Here is a 17,469-nt window from a genome sequence, read left to right on the forward strand (position 1 = left end):
AAGTGAGGATAACAAAATAGCCTTGTCAGTTGAAGACAGAATTCATCAAAATAATGGATAAGGAATTATTTCTGGATGAGTCTAACAGCTGGGTTGCACCATTACCTCTTCGTGCTACAAGGGCCAAACTCCCGACCAATCGTGAACAGGCTTTATCCAGATTCAACTCACTTCAATGAACACTAAGGAACAGGCCTGAAATGAAGGACCATTTCGTAGCCTTTATGAAAAGGATCTTTGACAATGATCACGCCGAACCAGCGCCACCACTTCAAAGACACGATGAGTGCTGGTATCTGCCTTTCTTTGGAGTATATCATCCACATAAGCCAAAACAAATCAGGATAGTATTTGACTCCAGTGCCAAGCATCAAGGTGTATCCCTAAACAACGTTATTCTCACTGGCCCGAATCTAACCAACAACCTTGTAGGCGTGCTTATGAGATTTAGAAGAGAACCAGTTGCCATAACTGCTGATATTGAACAGAGGTTTCATTGCTTCATTGTACGCGAAGACCATAGGAAGTTCCTAAGGTTTCTGTGGCACCGTGACAACATGGACAATGAGATTATTGAATACTGCATGAAAGTACATGTTTTCGGAAATAGTCCCTCACCCGCTGTTGCAACATACGGTTTACGAAGGACTGTCATTGATAGAGAAAAGGATTATGGTACGGATGCTCGACACTTCATTGAGAGAGACTTTTGTATTGACGATGGACTTAAGAATTTTACCTACAAAGAAGCCATAGACCAGCTCCAAAGGACACAAGGTATGCTTTCTGAGGCTAACCTCAGACTACACAAAATTGGCTCAAATAGTGTTGCTGTTATGAAAGCCTTTCAACCGGGCGAACATGCCACAGGGTTAAAGGACTTAAATCTGGGAATGGACATGCCACCTATACATAGAAATCTGGGCCTATGGTGGGACTTATTAAAAGGACACTTTCAGCTATTAAGTCAGCTTTATAGACAAGCCATTTACCAAGCGTGGTGTTCTGTCAGTGGTTAACAGCCTATACGATCCAATGGGATTTGTGGCTCCCATCACCATACAAGGTAAAGCCTTTCTTAGACAGCTCTCAGAGTCTATTAAAGATTGGGATGCTCCACTGCCATCTGACAAGCTTTCAAAGTGGGAGTCCTGGAAGCAATCTCTACACGCCTTAGATGGAATCCATATACCACGCTGCTACACCTCAGCTTCCCTTGCTACGAGCCGGAGAAAAGAGCTTCACATCCTCAGACGCATCTACTGAGGCCATTGCGGCTGTTGCCTACCTCAAGGTGAGAGACTCTTCTAATCAAACCCACATAGCTTTCCCAAACAGAAACCCAAGTTAGCACCTAAGCCTGAGCACACAATTCCTAGGCTTGAACTTCGTGGGACTGTGCTAGCTGTAGAAATTGCAGATTTCATATTACGCGAGCTAGGCATTCAGATAGATGACACCAAATTCTACACAGACAGTAAGGTAGTTCTGGGCTACATATACAACCAGACTAAACGTTTCTATGTCTACGTCAGCAACCGTGTAGAAAGAATCAGGAAATCTAAACCTGAACAATGGCATTATGTCCCATCTGAAATTAATCTTGCAGATCATGCTACTAGGCCAGTGTCTGCGAGTGTATTTGCAAATTCTTCCTGGTTACACACACAGAAGAGACCACGGCTGACGTCTTCGGTCTTCTAGAACCTGACCAAGATCCAGAGACCCCAACTATCCTTACCCCAGATACCCTGCTTACCCAGAAGCTTGGGTCCGTTCCTGTTCCACCTGGAAACTTTAAAGACGGAAATCTGTGCTTTGATCAATGGAAGCGAGTACAAAACTTTGCCAACCGCTTCTGGAATCGTTGGAAGATGGAGTATCTTTCCACTCTGCAAGGACACAGGAAATGGCAACGACAGTACCATAACATACAAGTTGGAGATCTCGTTCTGCTCAAGGACCAGCAAGCCGAAAGAATAGAGTGGCCTACGGGACTTATTGTGAAGCGCGTTCTTAGTCATGATGGTAAGGTACGCAAGGTAGAGGTGAAAGTTGCAAGACAAGGGACTGTAAAAAGACTTTCATCAGGCCTATCACGGAACTTATTCTGCTCTTGCCCTTTGGAGAATGAACTTATTGCCTATGTTGCTGAATCCTGCCTGAAACTTCAAGCAAGAAGGGTTTGAACTTTAATTGATACACTTGAAGCCTTACATTTTAGTTGTTGCATTATATGCCTGTTCTTTTTTTTTCGTGTCCTCGGACATCAAGCAAATTGCACTGTTTATTTGCAATTATATAACTACCGTTATGGTTTAAATAGTGACATTTTCAATGCGGGGAGTGTGCTGTTACGCAGTTAAAATCTATATAGTTTAATTCATATGATATATTTTCTATATTTGGTTATATGCTCCCATCTAGTGGCTGTTTTTGGTAATGCACTTGTTTTTCTTGTTTTTGATAGAATAGAATGTGTCGGCAGATAAGAACCATTTGGCCCATCTAGTCTGCCCAATATACTGAATACTATGAATAGCCCCTGTCCCTATCTTATATGAAGGATGGCCTTATGCCTATCCCATGCATGCTTAAACTCCTTCACTGTATTTGCAGCTACCACTTCTGCAGGAAGGCTATTCCATGTATCCACTACTCTCTCAGTAAAGTAATACTGCCTGATATTACTTTTAAAACTTTGCCCCTCTAATTTAAAATGTCCTCTTGTAGCAGTTTTTCTTCTTTTAAATATTCTCTCCTCTTTTACCTTGTTGATTCCCTTTATGTATTTAAAAGTTTCTATCATATCCCCTCTGTCTCGTCTTTCTTCCAAGCTATACATGTTAAGGTCCTTTAATCTTTCCTGGTAAGTTTTATCCTGCAATCCATGTACCAGTTTAGTAGCTCTTCTCTGAACTCTCTCCAAAGTATCAATATCCTTCTGGAGATATGGTCTCCAGTACTGCGCACAATACTCCAAATGAGGTCTCACTAGTGCTCTGTAGAGCGTCATGAGCACCTCCCTCTTTCTACTGGTAATGGCTCTCCCTATACACCCAAGATTTCTGCTAGCATTTCCTGCTGCTCTATGACATTGTCTGCCTACCTTTAAGTCTTCTGAAACAATGACCCCTAAATCCCTTTCCTCAGATACTGAGGTTAGGACTGTATTACTGCTTTTATATTCTGCTCTTGGGTTTTTACGCCCCAGGTGCATTATCTTGCACTTATCAACATTAAATTTTAGTTGCCAGATTTTTGACCATTCCTCCAGTTTTCCTAAATCCTTTTCCATTTGGTGTATCCATCCAGGAACATCAACCCTGTTACAAATCTTTGTGTCATCAGCAAAAAGATACACCTTACCATCAAGGCCTTCTGCAATTTCACTGATAAAGATATTAAACAATATAAGTCCCAGAACAGATCCCTGAGGTACCCCACTGGTAACAAGACCATGGTCTGAATATACTCCATTGACTACAACCCTCTGTTGTCTGTCCCTCAGCCACTGCCTAATACATTCAACAATATGGGAGTCCAAGCACGAAGACTGCAATTTATTGATCAGCCTTCTATGTAGGACAGTATCAAAAGCCTTACTAAAGTCCAGATAAGCGATTTCTACTGCACCTCCGCCATCTATTATTTTAGTGACCCAATAAAAAAAAAAAACAATAAGATTAGTTTGACATGATCTCCCTGAAGTAAACCCATGCTGTTTTTCATCTTTCAATCCATGGGATTTTAGATGTTCCACAATCCTCTCCTTAAGTATGGTTTCCAATAATTTCCCCACTATGGATGTCAGGCTTACTGGCTTATAGTTGCCCGATTCCTCCCCACTACCTTTCTTGTGAATGGGCACAACATTTGCTAATTTGCAATCTTTTGGGATGACTCCTGTTACCAGTGATTGGTTAAATAAATATGTTAATGGTTCTGCTAGTTCACTGCTAAGCTCTTTTAATAGCTTTGGGTGTATCCCATCAGGTCCCTGTGACTTATTTGTATTAATTTTAGACAGCTGACCTCTTCCTCTGTAAAGACACATGCATCAAAAGATTAATTAGTCTTCCTTCCTAACTGAGGTCCTTTTCCTTCATTTTCATTTGTAAAAACTGAACAGAAGTATTCATTGAGGCAGTCAGCTAGTTCTTTATCTTCTTCCATATACCCTCCTTCTGTTTTTAATTTGGTAATTCCTTGTTTTAGTTTCCTTTTTTCATTTATGTATCTGAAGAATGTCTTATCGCCTTTTTTCACTGACTGAGCTAATTTCTCTTCTGCCTGTGCTTTAGAAGCTCTTATAACTTGCTTGGCCGCTCTCTGCCTAATCTTATAAATTTGCCTGTCATCCTCTTTTTTTTTTATAATTACTAAATGCTATCTTTTTGTTTTTAATGATTTTGGCCACGTCTGCTGAGTACCACAGTGGTCTCTTCCTTTTTTTGCTTTTACTGACAAGCCTAATGCAATTATCTGTTGCCTTCAATAGTGCCACTTTTAAGTAGTCCCATTTCTCCTGGACTCCATTGAAACTGTTCCAATCTGATAGGGACTCGTATACCACTAATCTAATTTTAGAAAAGTATTTTTTTCTAAAACTTTTGTTTTTGTGTGGTGTGACTCAGTAACTGTACTTATAGTAAACCCCACTGACTGGTGATCACTAGATCCCAAGCTTTCCCCTACAGTAATATCAGATACCAAATTCCCATTTGTGAATACAAAATCTAAAATGGCCTCCTTCCAGGTTGGCTCCTCAACTACTTGCTGTAGAGATAATCCCAGTAGAGAATTTAGAATATCTGTACTCCTGGCAGAACTAGCCATTTTGGTTTTCCAGTTTACATCAGGAAGATTAAAGTCTCCCATAATGATAACTTCCCCTTTCAATGACATTTTAGCTATTTCCTCAACTAGTAGATCATCTAATTCTTTGACTTGGATAGGTGGTCTATATATCACACCTACACGAGTTACCTTATGATTATCAAGATGCAACGTAACCCAAACTGACTCTAAATTGGTCTCGCTAACTTGTATTAAATTAGATTTTATGCTATCTTTCACATACAGGGCCATCCCTCCCCCTTTCTTGCCTTCTCTGTCTTTCCTATATAGAGAGAACCCAGGTATTGTCATATCCCAGTCATTGCTCCCATTGAACCATGTCTCAGTAACAGCCACTAAATCTATATTCCGAGATGCCATTATAGACTCAAGTTCATTAATCTTATTCCCTAAACTGCGAGCATTTGTAGACAAGAAGCTTGTCATTTCTTAACCTGTGCGCTACTGGCATCTTCTGGCATTGTTCCGGGGGGCAGTCGGACTGCTGGATTATCACTCTTTTGCCCCCCTTTCCTAGTTTAAATGCTCCTTAGCAAATACTTTGAACTCTTCACTGAGGAAATTCGTTCCCTTGACAGAAAGATGCAAACCATCTTTCTTGTACAGTTCTTTTCCATTCCAACAAGAGCTAACATGAGACACAAAGCCAAACCCTTGGTTCAGACACCATTCACCAACCCATACATTGAATTCTTTAATGCGCATCTTCCTGTCATGTTGAAGGTTATGCACAGGCAAAACTGCAGAGAATGAAACAGTCAATGCAACCTCCCGTAAATCATTACCAAGTGTGTGAAAAGCTTCCTTCACCTTTGAAACCTCATTGCAAGCCAGATCAGTTGTTCAAAGATGGAAAATAACATCCACCTCCCTTTCCTGCTTTGCTTGCCTAACAATATTAAGGATACGTCGTCTGTCCCTGCTAGCGGTAGCACCAGGGAGAGATCTCACAAAGCCATTTTCCTCAAACTTCACACCTCTTATGATAGAATCGCCCACCAACAGCTGCTTACTATCAGTCCTCACCTTATCCTTTTTGTCTTTGGCTGCAGTCTTGCATACTTTAGGCATAGGATATGATTGTTCCTCACCCACTGTGCCTGAGCAATCCTCCATGTTGCTCTTGCGCTCTGAAAGTGCTGCAAATGAATTATGGAGAGCCACAGACTGTGGGACATGTCTTCTATCCACAACTCTAAGTCTACCAGAACCTGTAGTAACCCATCTTCCATTTCTAGGGGGCCTCTGTGGCAGTGGCATTGCAATGTTCCCAGCCTGAGTTTGTTTAACAGTTAATTTACAAATCTTGGATTTCAAAAATGAGATTTCCTGCTGCATTATGGAGAGCTGTCTACAGATCAGACAGCATCAAAACCTCCGAAGAGTGAAAACTGAAATAAAAGCACAACAATTCCTGCACTGAACCAGGTCTGCCATTTTAAAGAGGGGAAAGATTTTAAACAAACAATTCTTACTATTTTAGATTGTATCCACCTCCAGATTACCTCCTGAGTATCTCTTGAATATCTCAGATGCACTTAGTAATGCTGCACTTTGAGAATGCTGCAAGCTATAATTAGGCAAGCTAATACTATGTTGCTAAATATACACACACTCCCACAAAAGCTCCTTGATATCTGTGATTCATTTCCTTTCATTGTTCCACCCCTTCTGTGTACTTCACTTCCTGTATCTTCTTACTGCTCCAGCCATATGTACAGGTACACATGTATTCTCATGTACGCTTATGAAAGCATCATCTTTTGACCGCACAATACCAGAATCCATCTGTTTTGCTGTACTCTGTTATCTGGCTTACAGAATAAAGCAACTTGCACGGATAAACTCTGTGTTGGTGAGTTCAAGCTATCTGATAAGGATTGTCCGCAGTGATTATATCTGCTTATACAGGCCAGGCATAGAGGTCTCACTAGGGATAAATCGCTATTACAACAATCAGAGTCAGAATAACCAGGACGGCACTGTTAAGACACTAGGATGGAGAGTTTGTGTTAAAAGTGAGGGGGGACGATGGAAAAATGAGGAATCTAAGATGTCAAGTCATGTTTGGTAAAAGTGTTCATGGTGGTCTGGGTCAAATGGAGAAGAGAAACTAGAATGCCAACAACCAGAGAAGGCATCACCTTTGGGTCTCTGAATATAATTGTTGTGCATTAGAGCTCTGGTGTATTCTTCTGTAGGTTCTGTAGTGCTGAATTTAAAGGAACCTGTCATCAACTTTATGCTGCCCATACTAGCAGCAGCATAAAGTAGAGACAGGTGAGTTGATTTCAGCGGTCTGTCATTTGTAAGTTAAAACTAAGTGGTTGCCAAGAACCAACATCACAATCATTGCAGACTGGGCCTGGAGAAGAGTCCTGGCCACCTGAGAAGAGTCCTGGTTATCCATGAAGTCCTGCTCTCCTGCCCACCTGCTGATGACTGACACAGTCTTCTACCGAGTTTTCTCCCTTTCTCTCTAGGAGAGATCTGCCAATCATCAGCAGATGGGCGAGAGAGCAGGAGATTATGGATAACCAGGACTCTTCTCATGTAGATTTGACTCTTTTCAAGGCCTGGGGTGCAATGATTATGATGCTGGTTCTCGGTAACCACTTACTTTTAGCTCATGAGTGACACAGCGCTGATATCAGTATTTCTGTCACTATTTTATGCCGCCCTCATCGAGGTCAGCATAAAGTTGATGACAAGTTCCATTTAACTTAATATTGAATAACCATCCAGTCACTATGGGGCAGTTTTACAAATCCTGTCTAAAATGTAGATAGCGTAAACTTATCACAAAGGATCAGGCTGGATGATTAATGTAGTGCATGACTAGGCTCTTTTGTTTAATGTTATACAACATATTGGTTGGCTTACGGTACTTTCACACTAGCGTTATTCTTTTCCAGTATTGAGTTCCGTCCTAGGGGCTCAATACTGGAAAAAAACTGATCAGTTTAATCCTAATGCATTCTGAATGGAGAGCATTCCGTTCAGTATGAATCAGTTTAGTCCCTCTTATGGTATTTGGCCGGAGAAAATACTGCAGCATGCTGCGGTATTTTCTCCGACCAAAATTCCAGAACACTTGCCGGAATGCCGCCATTAATTTCCATTGAAATGTATTAGTGCCTGATCCGGCATTAAAATTGCCGCATTGACGGTTCTGGTCTGCGCATGCGCAGACCTTTAAAAGTTTGAAAATAAAAAAAACTGGATCAGTTTTTCCGGATGACACCGGAGAGACGGATCCGGTATTTCAATGCATTTGTCAGACGGATCCACATATGTTATCCGTTTGCATACTGATTTCCGTATCCGGCAGGCAGTTCCGGCGACTGAGAAAGTACCCTTAGCTTGGACCAGGTGCAGTGAATTATTGTGTTTGGCTTACTTGCTTCATAAATATATTTACAATGAGACGTGTCAAAATCACGCCCGGAGGCTAGCAATGCCCCTGATGGCTTAACAATGATCGGATTTATGATTGCACTGTCGAACGCTCATTCCTGATCATAGCCCCGTGCAAGCATTTCCACGGATCAGCCAACAAATGAGCAAATGCTCATCTGTCGTCTGATTATATCATTTATGTAGCCTTTAAAATCATTGTCAGCAGCACATGTCCTTGTCTAAATGGTAATAGTGAAACTGTATGTAAATGGCGATAAAAGAGCGCCAATTGACTTGCTATAATGATATGATGTGCTTATTAATTAGGGCGGGTTCGCACTTGCGTTAGGGTATTCCGTTATAGGTTCTGTTTATAACGGAATGCAAAACTGAAGTCTTTAAGACGTCATAATAGAAGTCTATGGGCAAGCATAACCGATCCGTCTGATTTCCGTTATGCAGGACGAAAAACAAAGTCCTGTCGACAGGCATAAAGGAAAACAGATGGATCCGTTATGCTTGCCCATAGACTTCTATTATGACGTCTTAAAGGCTTCCGTTTTGCATTCCCTCATAGAATTCAGTTATATTCCGTTATAAACAGAACCTATAACGGAATGCCCTAACACAAGTGAGAACCTGTCCTTACTGGAAATCTGCCAGTGTTAATGGGTCCTTACACATTATTCTCCATATCTCTACCTCTCTACTGTTGCCTACGTTCAAATACATAATACGTTCAAATACATAATATAGTAGTATACAGCAGCGATCATCAATCACTGTATCTGTCATCACAGCACCTGTATCTGTCATCAAAAGACAGGAGGGAACGTGTTACCCCTTGAAATTTGCTGCAATATCAGTGTGGGGAAACGGGGTGTGTGACCCCCCCTACAACCCAATACCTCAGGCCTCAACTACATGGGCTGCAAGACAGGCACCGCCACTAATAAACGTACCCCTAAGACATCGGTAGATACTATGAGCCAAACAGAAAAAACAGGGGAGGGCAGTTCTCCTGACCAAACGGAAATAGATCCAAGTTCAATAATGGCTTCCATTACGAATTGCCAGTCTCCGCTTACAGCAAAAATAGATAACCTACAAGCAGACCTAACCTGCCTCTGCCATGATATTTATAAGATACGAGATAGAACCGCGGAGGTGGAGAGGCGATTGGGGGAGGTGGAAGATGTGGCGCACTCTGGGGAACACCATGTACGGGCCCTCCAGCAGCAGGTGAAATCACTGCAGGCAAAGGTGGAAGATGCAGAGAACCAAAATAGGCGGAATAACATACGCATCCTGGGCCTTCCGGAGAGGGCTGAGGGTCAAGCACCCGAGGGCTTTGCTGAGCACCTTTTAAAACAAGGTTTGGCCCCTATTAATCTATCATCCAATTTTGTTGTGGAACGGGCACACAGAATACCCACTAGACCCCTACCACCAGGGGCTCCTGCACACCCTTTCATTCTAAAAGTTCTGAACTACTGTGATCGGGACACTATACTAGCAGCAGCTCGCCAGCTGAAGGAGGTAAAATTTGATAACACTAGAATCTCATTCTACCCAGACTTCTCATCAGAGGTCCAAAGGCAGAGGCGACAGTTTACCGTGGTGAGAGCAAGACTACGAGAGAAGGGCCTTAAATACGCTATGTTATACCCTTCGTGCCTCAGAGAACAGGATGGAGAATCGGCCAAATTCTTTTCTACACCTGAAGAAGCATCAGACTGGCTGGGCGGCAGAGACTGAATATCCATGGGTTCTCGAGTACTCGTGTCACAGCACGCTTTACGGATGGCCAGGTTACAGACGGGGAGCTTTAGATGGACTGGACACCTTTACTGACCCTTGGATTCGTTCGACAATACCGAGGACTTGGTGACTGTCCATTTTTTATGTGTCTTCCTGGGTTTCTAAGGGAAGGTTAGCTTATCAAAGGTTTTGGGATGCTAGCCTCAGATAGGTTGGGGGGGTCTGGGCAGGGAGGGGGATTGTTCATGGCACTGTTATGGGTCAATCTGTTCTGTTGGTTTAGGTATGTGTGTTGTTGTGCATTTGTGGGTATGAATGGCCTGGGCACTCCGTGGTTCACTCATGTCGCTTTCCCAGGGTTGCTCTTTTGAATGGCTACCTGTAGGCTTGTCTCCTGGAATGTCCGGGGGCTTAATGACAAGGTAAAAAAGGATTCCTAGTCTTCAATTACTTAAAGGGATACAACCCTGATGTGGTGATCTTGCAGGAAACTCATATGAGAGGGCAGAAAATATTAGCTCTAAAACGGCCATGGGTGGGCCATGCCTATCACGCGGTATATAGTAACTAAGCGAGAGGGGTTTCAGTGATTGTAGCTAAGGGGCTCTCTTTTCAGGTACACTCCGTACAGTTAGATGTCTCTGGACGCTATGTCACTGTTTTTACTGCTGTGCGGGGTATAGATTATGTAATTGTTGGTTTATATGTCCCCCCCCTCCTCCCCATTTCAGCGAGTACTAGACGATATAATGGGAAAAGTGGCGATCCTACTGTCTGCCCCCCTAATTATGATGGGCGATTATAACGCTGTCTTAGATCCGATTGCGGATAGACTCCACCCTCAAGTTACCCATAACTGGGCTGAGGCCCATGGTTTAACAGAAGGATGGAGACTCCTACACCCTAGGGATCACCAGTATTCCTGTTACTCTGCATCATTTGCTATGCTTTCTCGTATAGACCTTGTGTTTGTTAGTAGAGATCTGTTACCTATGATGTCCAAGGTGAAATAGCTGCCAAGGGGTATTTCTGACCATGCCCCTTTGCTTGTGATTCTGAACCAGCAGATTTCACCCCCAGACAGACAGTGGCGCCTTAACGGTAGGTGGCTGGAGGTTTTGCCTGTGGCTAGTGCAGCACAACAGGGTGCGACTGACTACTGGGATTGCAACGAGGGATCCTCAAACCCTATTGTAGAATGGGAGGCTTTCAAGGCGGTTTTGCGGGGCACGCTTATACACGCTATAGCATCATACAGGAAAGAACTGGGGATTACTAGAGCTAAATTGGAGGCAGAACTAGGGCTTACGGAGGAAATTTGTATCCAAAACCCGGGTGATGATACACACAGGGTTTGGGTGGAAGCGCCTTAACCTCCATTTGGTGGAATATACCCAGAAAAAAACTTTTATTCCAGATACAGGTAGTTTTCACGGAGCGCAACAAAAATGGGAGAGTGCTAGCCTATTTAGTGAAAACTGAATCGCCGCAAACAGTGGTTTCAAATATTACCAATGCGGAGGATGATGTTCGGATAACTGAGCCTAGGGAGATTTGTGAGCATTTTGCCCGATATTACTCAGATTTAAATGAATCCAAGGCATCCCCTGCGAGTGGTGACCTACAGAATTTCCTGGAAGCCATTCCGCTCACACCTCTGTCCCGGTCAGACAGAAGTTTCCTGGATTCCCCAGTGACCGTGGGAGAAATCAAGATGGCAATAGGGAGCATGCAGTGGGGAAGTCCTGGCTAGACGTCTCAGCGATGTTATACTCTCGGTGATAGACACCGATCAATCCGGTTTTATGCCGGGTAAGACAACAGATATAAACCTTAGGAGGATACCACTGGCCATAGCAGGAAAGAGGCCTCGCTCATATTTCCATCAATCAGATCCGGCTGCCTGATCCAGAACAAATGCCGTCTGTCGGCAAACGTTGCATGCAGCGTTTTTTTGTCTGGCCGAAACCCTGCATTTATGCTGGAAAGAGGCCGGATCACAGCCAGATCTCATTACAGTCAATGGGGATCCAGCAGTGAACTAGAGAATCCGGCAATGCCGGATCAGGCGAACTCCGGCAGGCTGTTCTCTGCTACATTGAGAGGTGAACAAGACCTAACTCCTGATCTGCATGGACTTGACGGCAAGCTGGCTGGGCTGTTCCTCTCAACTTGGCCTATCACAGGTGCAAGATCTAGGAAGCACCATAGATAGCTATCCCTGCTCAATGCTCTGCTGTGTTATAGGATGTCACTACTCCAAACTTCTCCTTGCCTACATGGGTCCCACATACAAACACACTTGCTACCAGGCAGTGTGAAAACACAGACCAGTGTAAAAATCCGGTCTTTGTAAATAGCCCCCAAGCCGATCTTGCATGTGCATGGAAGGGGGGGATTATCTATTCCCGCAACTTCTGGCTCAATGTGTCTAAGGCTACTTTCACACCTGCGTTAGGTGCGGATCTGTCTGGTATCTGCAGAGACGGATCCGCTCCTATAATGCAAACGATTGTATCCGTTAAGAACGGATCCGTCTGCATTACCATGAACAAAAAAAAAATAAAAAATCAGTTTTGACTTACACTGAGTCAATGGGGGACGGATCTGTTTTCAATTACACCATGTTGTGTCAGTGAAAACGGATCCGTCCCCATTGACTTACATTGTAAGTCAGGACGGATCCGTTTGGCTCCGCATCGTCAGGTGGACATCAAAACGCTGCAAGCTGCGTTTTGGTGTCCCCCTCCAGTGCGGAATGGAGGCTGAACGGAGGCAAACTGATGCGTTCTGAGCGGATCCTTATCCATTCAGAATGCATTGGGGCTAAACTGATCCGTTTTGGGCCGCTTGTGAGAGCCCTGAAATGGATCTCACAAGCGGACCCAGAAACGCCAGTGTGAAAGTAGCCTAAAGGCCTCTTTCACACTACCGTATGGCTATTTCAGTGTTTTGCATTTTTTTTTGTTTCCGTTGTGTTTCCGTTCCGTTTGGCATATACAGTATACAGCAATTACATAGAAAAAATTGGGCTGGACATAACATTTTCAATAGATGGTTCCGCAAAAACAGAACGGATACGGAAGACATACGGATGCATTTCCGTATGTGTTCAGTTTATTTTGCGGACCCATTGACTTGAATGGAGCCAAGGGAAGTGATTTGCGTGCAATAATAGGACATGTTCTATCTTTCAATGGAACGGAAAAACGGAAATACAGAAACGGAATGCTTACGGAGTACATTCAGTTTTTTTGGAGAACCATTGAAATGAATGGTTTTGTATACGGAACACAAAAAACGGCCAGTAAACAAAAAAAAAAAAAAAGTCGTGTGCAGGAGGCCTAATTCTGACGTGTAGCCTTTCTACTAGGTATTGCATGGAAACTAAAATGAGGTTCAAAAGGTGTTTGTAGTCAATATAGTTTACAGTCCTATTATTAAAGGGGTTTTCCAAGACATTTGTACGGATGACCTCTGGATAGGTCATCATTATCTGATTGATGGGGTGCAACACCAGGGACCACCACTGATCAGCTATTTGAGAAGGCACCGAGGCTCACAGTAGCACCGCGGACTTCTATCAGCTGACCAAGCATAGCGTCGCACATTGTATAGCAGCTGTACTTGGTATCACGCTCGGCCCCATTGCCTTTAATGGGGCTGAGCTGCGCCTAGGTCATGTGACCGATGAACATGGCATCTCTTGGCCTAGAGAAAGCTAAGAGAAGGCGGCAGCACTACTGTGAGCGCTGGTACCTTCTCAACCAACTGATTGGCAGGGGTCCCAGTTGTCAGACCCCCACCAATCAAAATCTGATGGTGTTTTCCGCAGCGCGAGCAAATGGAGGAGGCGAGTGTTTTTATTTTTGCAGAAGCAAACTGGGGGCACTAATGGGGGCATTATTCTAACCAGGGGCATTATTCTTCCTGGGGGCACAAATGAGGGGCATTATTCTCCCTGGGGGGCTCTAATGGGGGCATTATTCTTCCTGGGGGCATTACTCTTACTGGGGTGCACTAATGTGGACAGTATTAATTCTGGGTGGCATTAATGGAGGCATTACTATTACTGGGGGCACTAATGTGGGCATTATTAATTCTGGGGGCACTAATGGGGGCATTAATATTATTGGGAGTCACAGTATGATAGCGACTTAAAGGGCTTCTGTCACCCCACTAAACTGTTTTTTGTTTTTTTTGTGTGTACTTATAATCCCTATCCTGCGATATTGCCATACCTTATGTTATTAATAATTTTCGTTCAGTAGATTTAGCAAAAAACTTACTTTTATGATATGCTAATTACCTTTCTACCAGCAAGTAGGGCGTCTACTTGCTAATAGCAGCCGCAGAAAACCGCCCCCTCCTCCTGTTGATTGACAAGGCCAGCCGGGATCTCCTCCTCCGGCCAGCCCTGTGCCTATGACGTCATCGGCGCAGGCGCACTGAGGGAGTGCTGAGGAGGCGAGACTCCTTATCTCAGAGCGCCTGCGCCGAATCAACACAGGTGCGCGATTTTTGAAATGCTGACAGGGCTGGCCGGAGGAGGAGATCGCAGCTGGCCCTGTCAATCAACAGAAGGAGGGGGCGGTTTTCTGCGGCTGCTACCAGCAAGTAGACGCCCTACTTGCTGGTAGAAATGCTAGTACACCATTGATGTGTACAGATATGCAGAAGAAAACGGATCTTTAACATAATGAACCATAAGTGTCCCAAAACGTTGGGAGGTATGGGTCGGTTCTGTTCACTGACAACAACCAGATATCTTGACAGCACAGGGCCATAGCACATGAGTACTAATCTAACCAGGGTCAGTTTATTCTGAATGCCTTTGCTCAGTCTGCAGCTGCAGGAATGGATAGCTGGTTGTCAATGACAGACGTATTCCTCATCAGGGTTGATGTGCTCACCACATCACGGATGAGGTCCGCAATCCAGAGCTGCGGCGCGGAACGGAGGCATGGAACCCCGCGGAGGTACTACAGAACCCTTCCGTGGAGTTTCTCTCAGTGCTTCCACACTGCTAAAGAATAGAACATGTTCTATTTTTTTTTTGAGGTGCGGACGGATTACGGACCCATTCAAGTTAAATGGGTCTGGATCCGTCGCGGTAGCCGCACGGATAGTACCTGTGCATTGAGGACTGAAAATTGAGGTCCCCAATGCACGGAATGTCCGGCACACGTTCGTTAGGTCATCATTATCAGATCGGCCGGGAGTAGGGGTCAGACTCACAGAAACCTCGCCGATCAGCAGTTTGAATAGGTAGCAGCGCTCGTGTGGACGCTGCTTTCTCTTCTAAATTACCTGTGCTTCATCTCGCTTGTACAATTCCAATTCCGGCAAACTTATTGTAATTACATTGCGCCGCCACTACAAGCAAGATGTAGCCCAGGTATATTTGAATAGGAGGCAGTGCGCATACAAGCATCACTACCTCTTCTAAAAGCTGATCAGCAAGGGTGCTGGGAGTTGGATCCCCCCCAATCTCACGCCGATCAGATAACGATGACCTGTCCTGAAGATAAGTTATTTATATTCAATTATATAAGAATATGTAATAAATGAGATAATAATAATAATAATAATAATAATAATTATAATAATAATAATAATAATAATAATAAATAATAATAATAAATGAGATAATAATAATAATAATAAGTTTGCATCTCACCAGGGGGTCCTGGAGTATAAAGCCATATTCCTCAGAGACATAGCAGTCTTCCAGTTTTATCTTCTCCATTTAAGTGTCTTGTCTGCTGAAGACCTTTACACCAAGTGCCGCTGTTAATCGGTGATCCCCTGCCCCCTGCCTGTCCTTTTAACAGTGGAGTATGCACTGGTCACTGTAGGGCAGAGCCTGAACTAATAAGAGTAAAAAGAAAAAAAAATACAGCTGACTCACGTTACTCATGTCAATATTAATTCAGACGAAGGACAAGGACGCGAAAGATCAACAAAACTGAACTAATATAAAACATGTCTAAGAGTACTTTCACACTTGTGGCAGAGTGATCCGACAATCTGCATGCAAACGGACGCCAAGGATTATAATTCCTATTATAAGTTCCTGGTCTTCTAAAATATGGCGCACGATTGTATTGCGTGTCACCATAATACCTCCTTTCCTGTGATGTATACATCTGCTGGTGGAGAATGAAAAACAGGAAAACTATACCAAAAAAATTGAAAAACCAAGATAAGGAGGGTTATACATTTTCATTCATTACCCAATATAACTGCAATGCGGGTTTAATTTAAAACGCCATAAGAAAAAACTGGTCAGTTCTTAAAAATGATCCCGTATTAGGTGAGATGATCCCTGCTACTCCAGAATTTATATTCAGAAAGGCACCCAATTTAAAAGGCCGCTTAGTACATAGTTGTCTACCTTTAAAAAATGAGGGTGTCAAAAAGCATGTGTTCACATGGTGCGGTTTCTGCTTGCCGTGCAAAAACTGTCAAAAGAAAGATAGAAAACGAAGGGCAAATGAAGTGTTGTCTATGAGTAATGGTGGTACCTTTAAGATTGGAGGTGAATTGTCCTGTGAGACTATGGGGGGTCGTCTACATGCTGGAGTGCCCTTGTGGACTTCAGTATGTGGGACGAACTCTGAGAAAACGAAAAACTCGTATACAGGAACATAATCAGAAATAAAAGTGAGAGGAGGAGCTTAAATTGTGTATAAAAAACACAACCCATCTTGGGTGGGATATGCATAGAGCTCAGGGCACAGACTAGAAGAGGTCCGTGACTTGCACTGCATCGCTGACAGAAGAATGGAGGTAAGTATCTGAGTTTATTATTTTTGTTGGACCACAATTGGGTGGGAGTCATTGTGTAACTGGAGAAAGCACTATAGGGACATTGCGGGTGTAAAAAAGGAGCATTTTTGCACGGCACACATTATAAGGGGGCCACTATGGGGGACATCTGTTCTACTGGGGGTAATTTTTGTACTGACACATTTTAAGGGCTTCAGCACTCCAGTAGATATGGTGTTATCAGCGCGCTTACTTTATTTCGATTTTTTCTTTCCAAGGCAACTACATTGCAAATGTGTGACGTTTCAGTCTACTACTACCTTTTTCACCACCTCATTGCTCATATATTCTACAAAAGACTACTCCTCTACTCTTAAGTTTTTATTTTCTATGACTGAGGGCTGGAAACCCACAACCTTAGCACCCAAAACATTTGGGACAAGAGTGCTACGCCATTTGATGTACACATTATAAGGGACCATTTTTTGTACTGGCATACATTCTAAGGTGGCCACTTTGGGGACATTTGTTCTACAGGGAGTGTTATAAGGGAAAAAATTTTGTATTAGATGTTACCCTAACTAACCCTACTCTACCCACACCTACCTAAAGAGCAGCAGGGTTATGCCGGAACTGCTGTCGAAGGGTAGCCTAAAGGGGGCTACACCAATAAGGAGT

At 43.4% G+C, this 17,469-nt stretch overlaps 1 protein-coding gene across 1 annotated transcript in view; it reads right to left on the reverse strand.

The window, feature by feature from the left end:
• The window catches only part of IDO2 (indoleamine 2,3-dioxygenase 2), a 63,424-nt gene extending 47,573 nt beyond the window's left edge, over window positions 1-15,851 (reverse strand). The window contains exon 1 of the mRNA XM_040414550.1: window positions 15,701-15,851. Coding sequence (XP_040270484.1) covers window positions 15,701-15,769 — 69 coding nt within the window. The 5' untranslated portion in view covers window positions 15,770-15,851. The remainder of the gene's footprint in view (window positions 1-15,700) is intronic.
• Between the last annotated feature and the right edge of the window lie 1,618 nt (window positions 15,852-17,469).

This window comes from Bufo bufo, chromosome 1, assembly GCF_905171765.1.
Source record: "Bufo bufo chromosome 1, aBufBuf1.1, whole genome shotgun sequence".
NCBI lineage: Eukaryota > Metazoa > Chordata > Amphibia > Anura > Bufonidae > Bufo > Bufo bufo.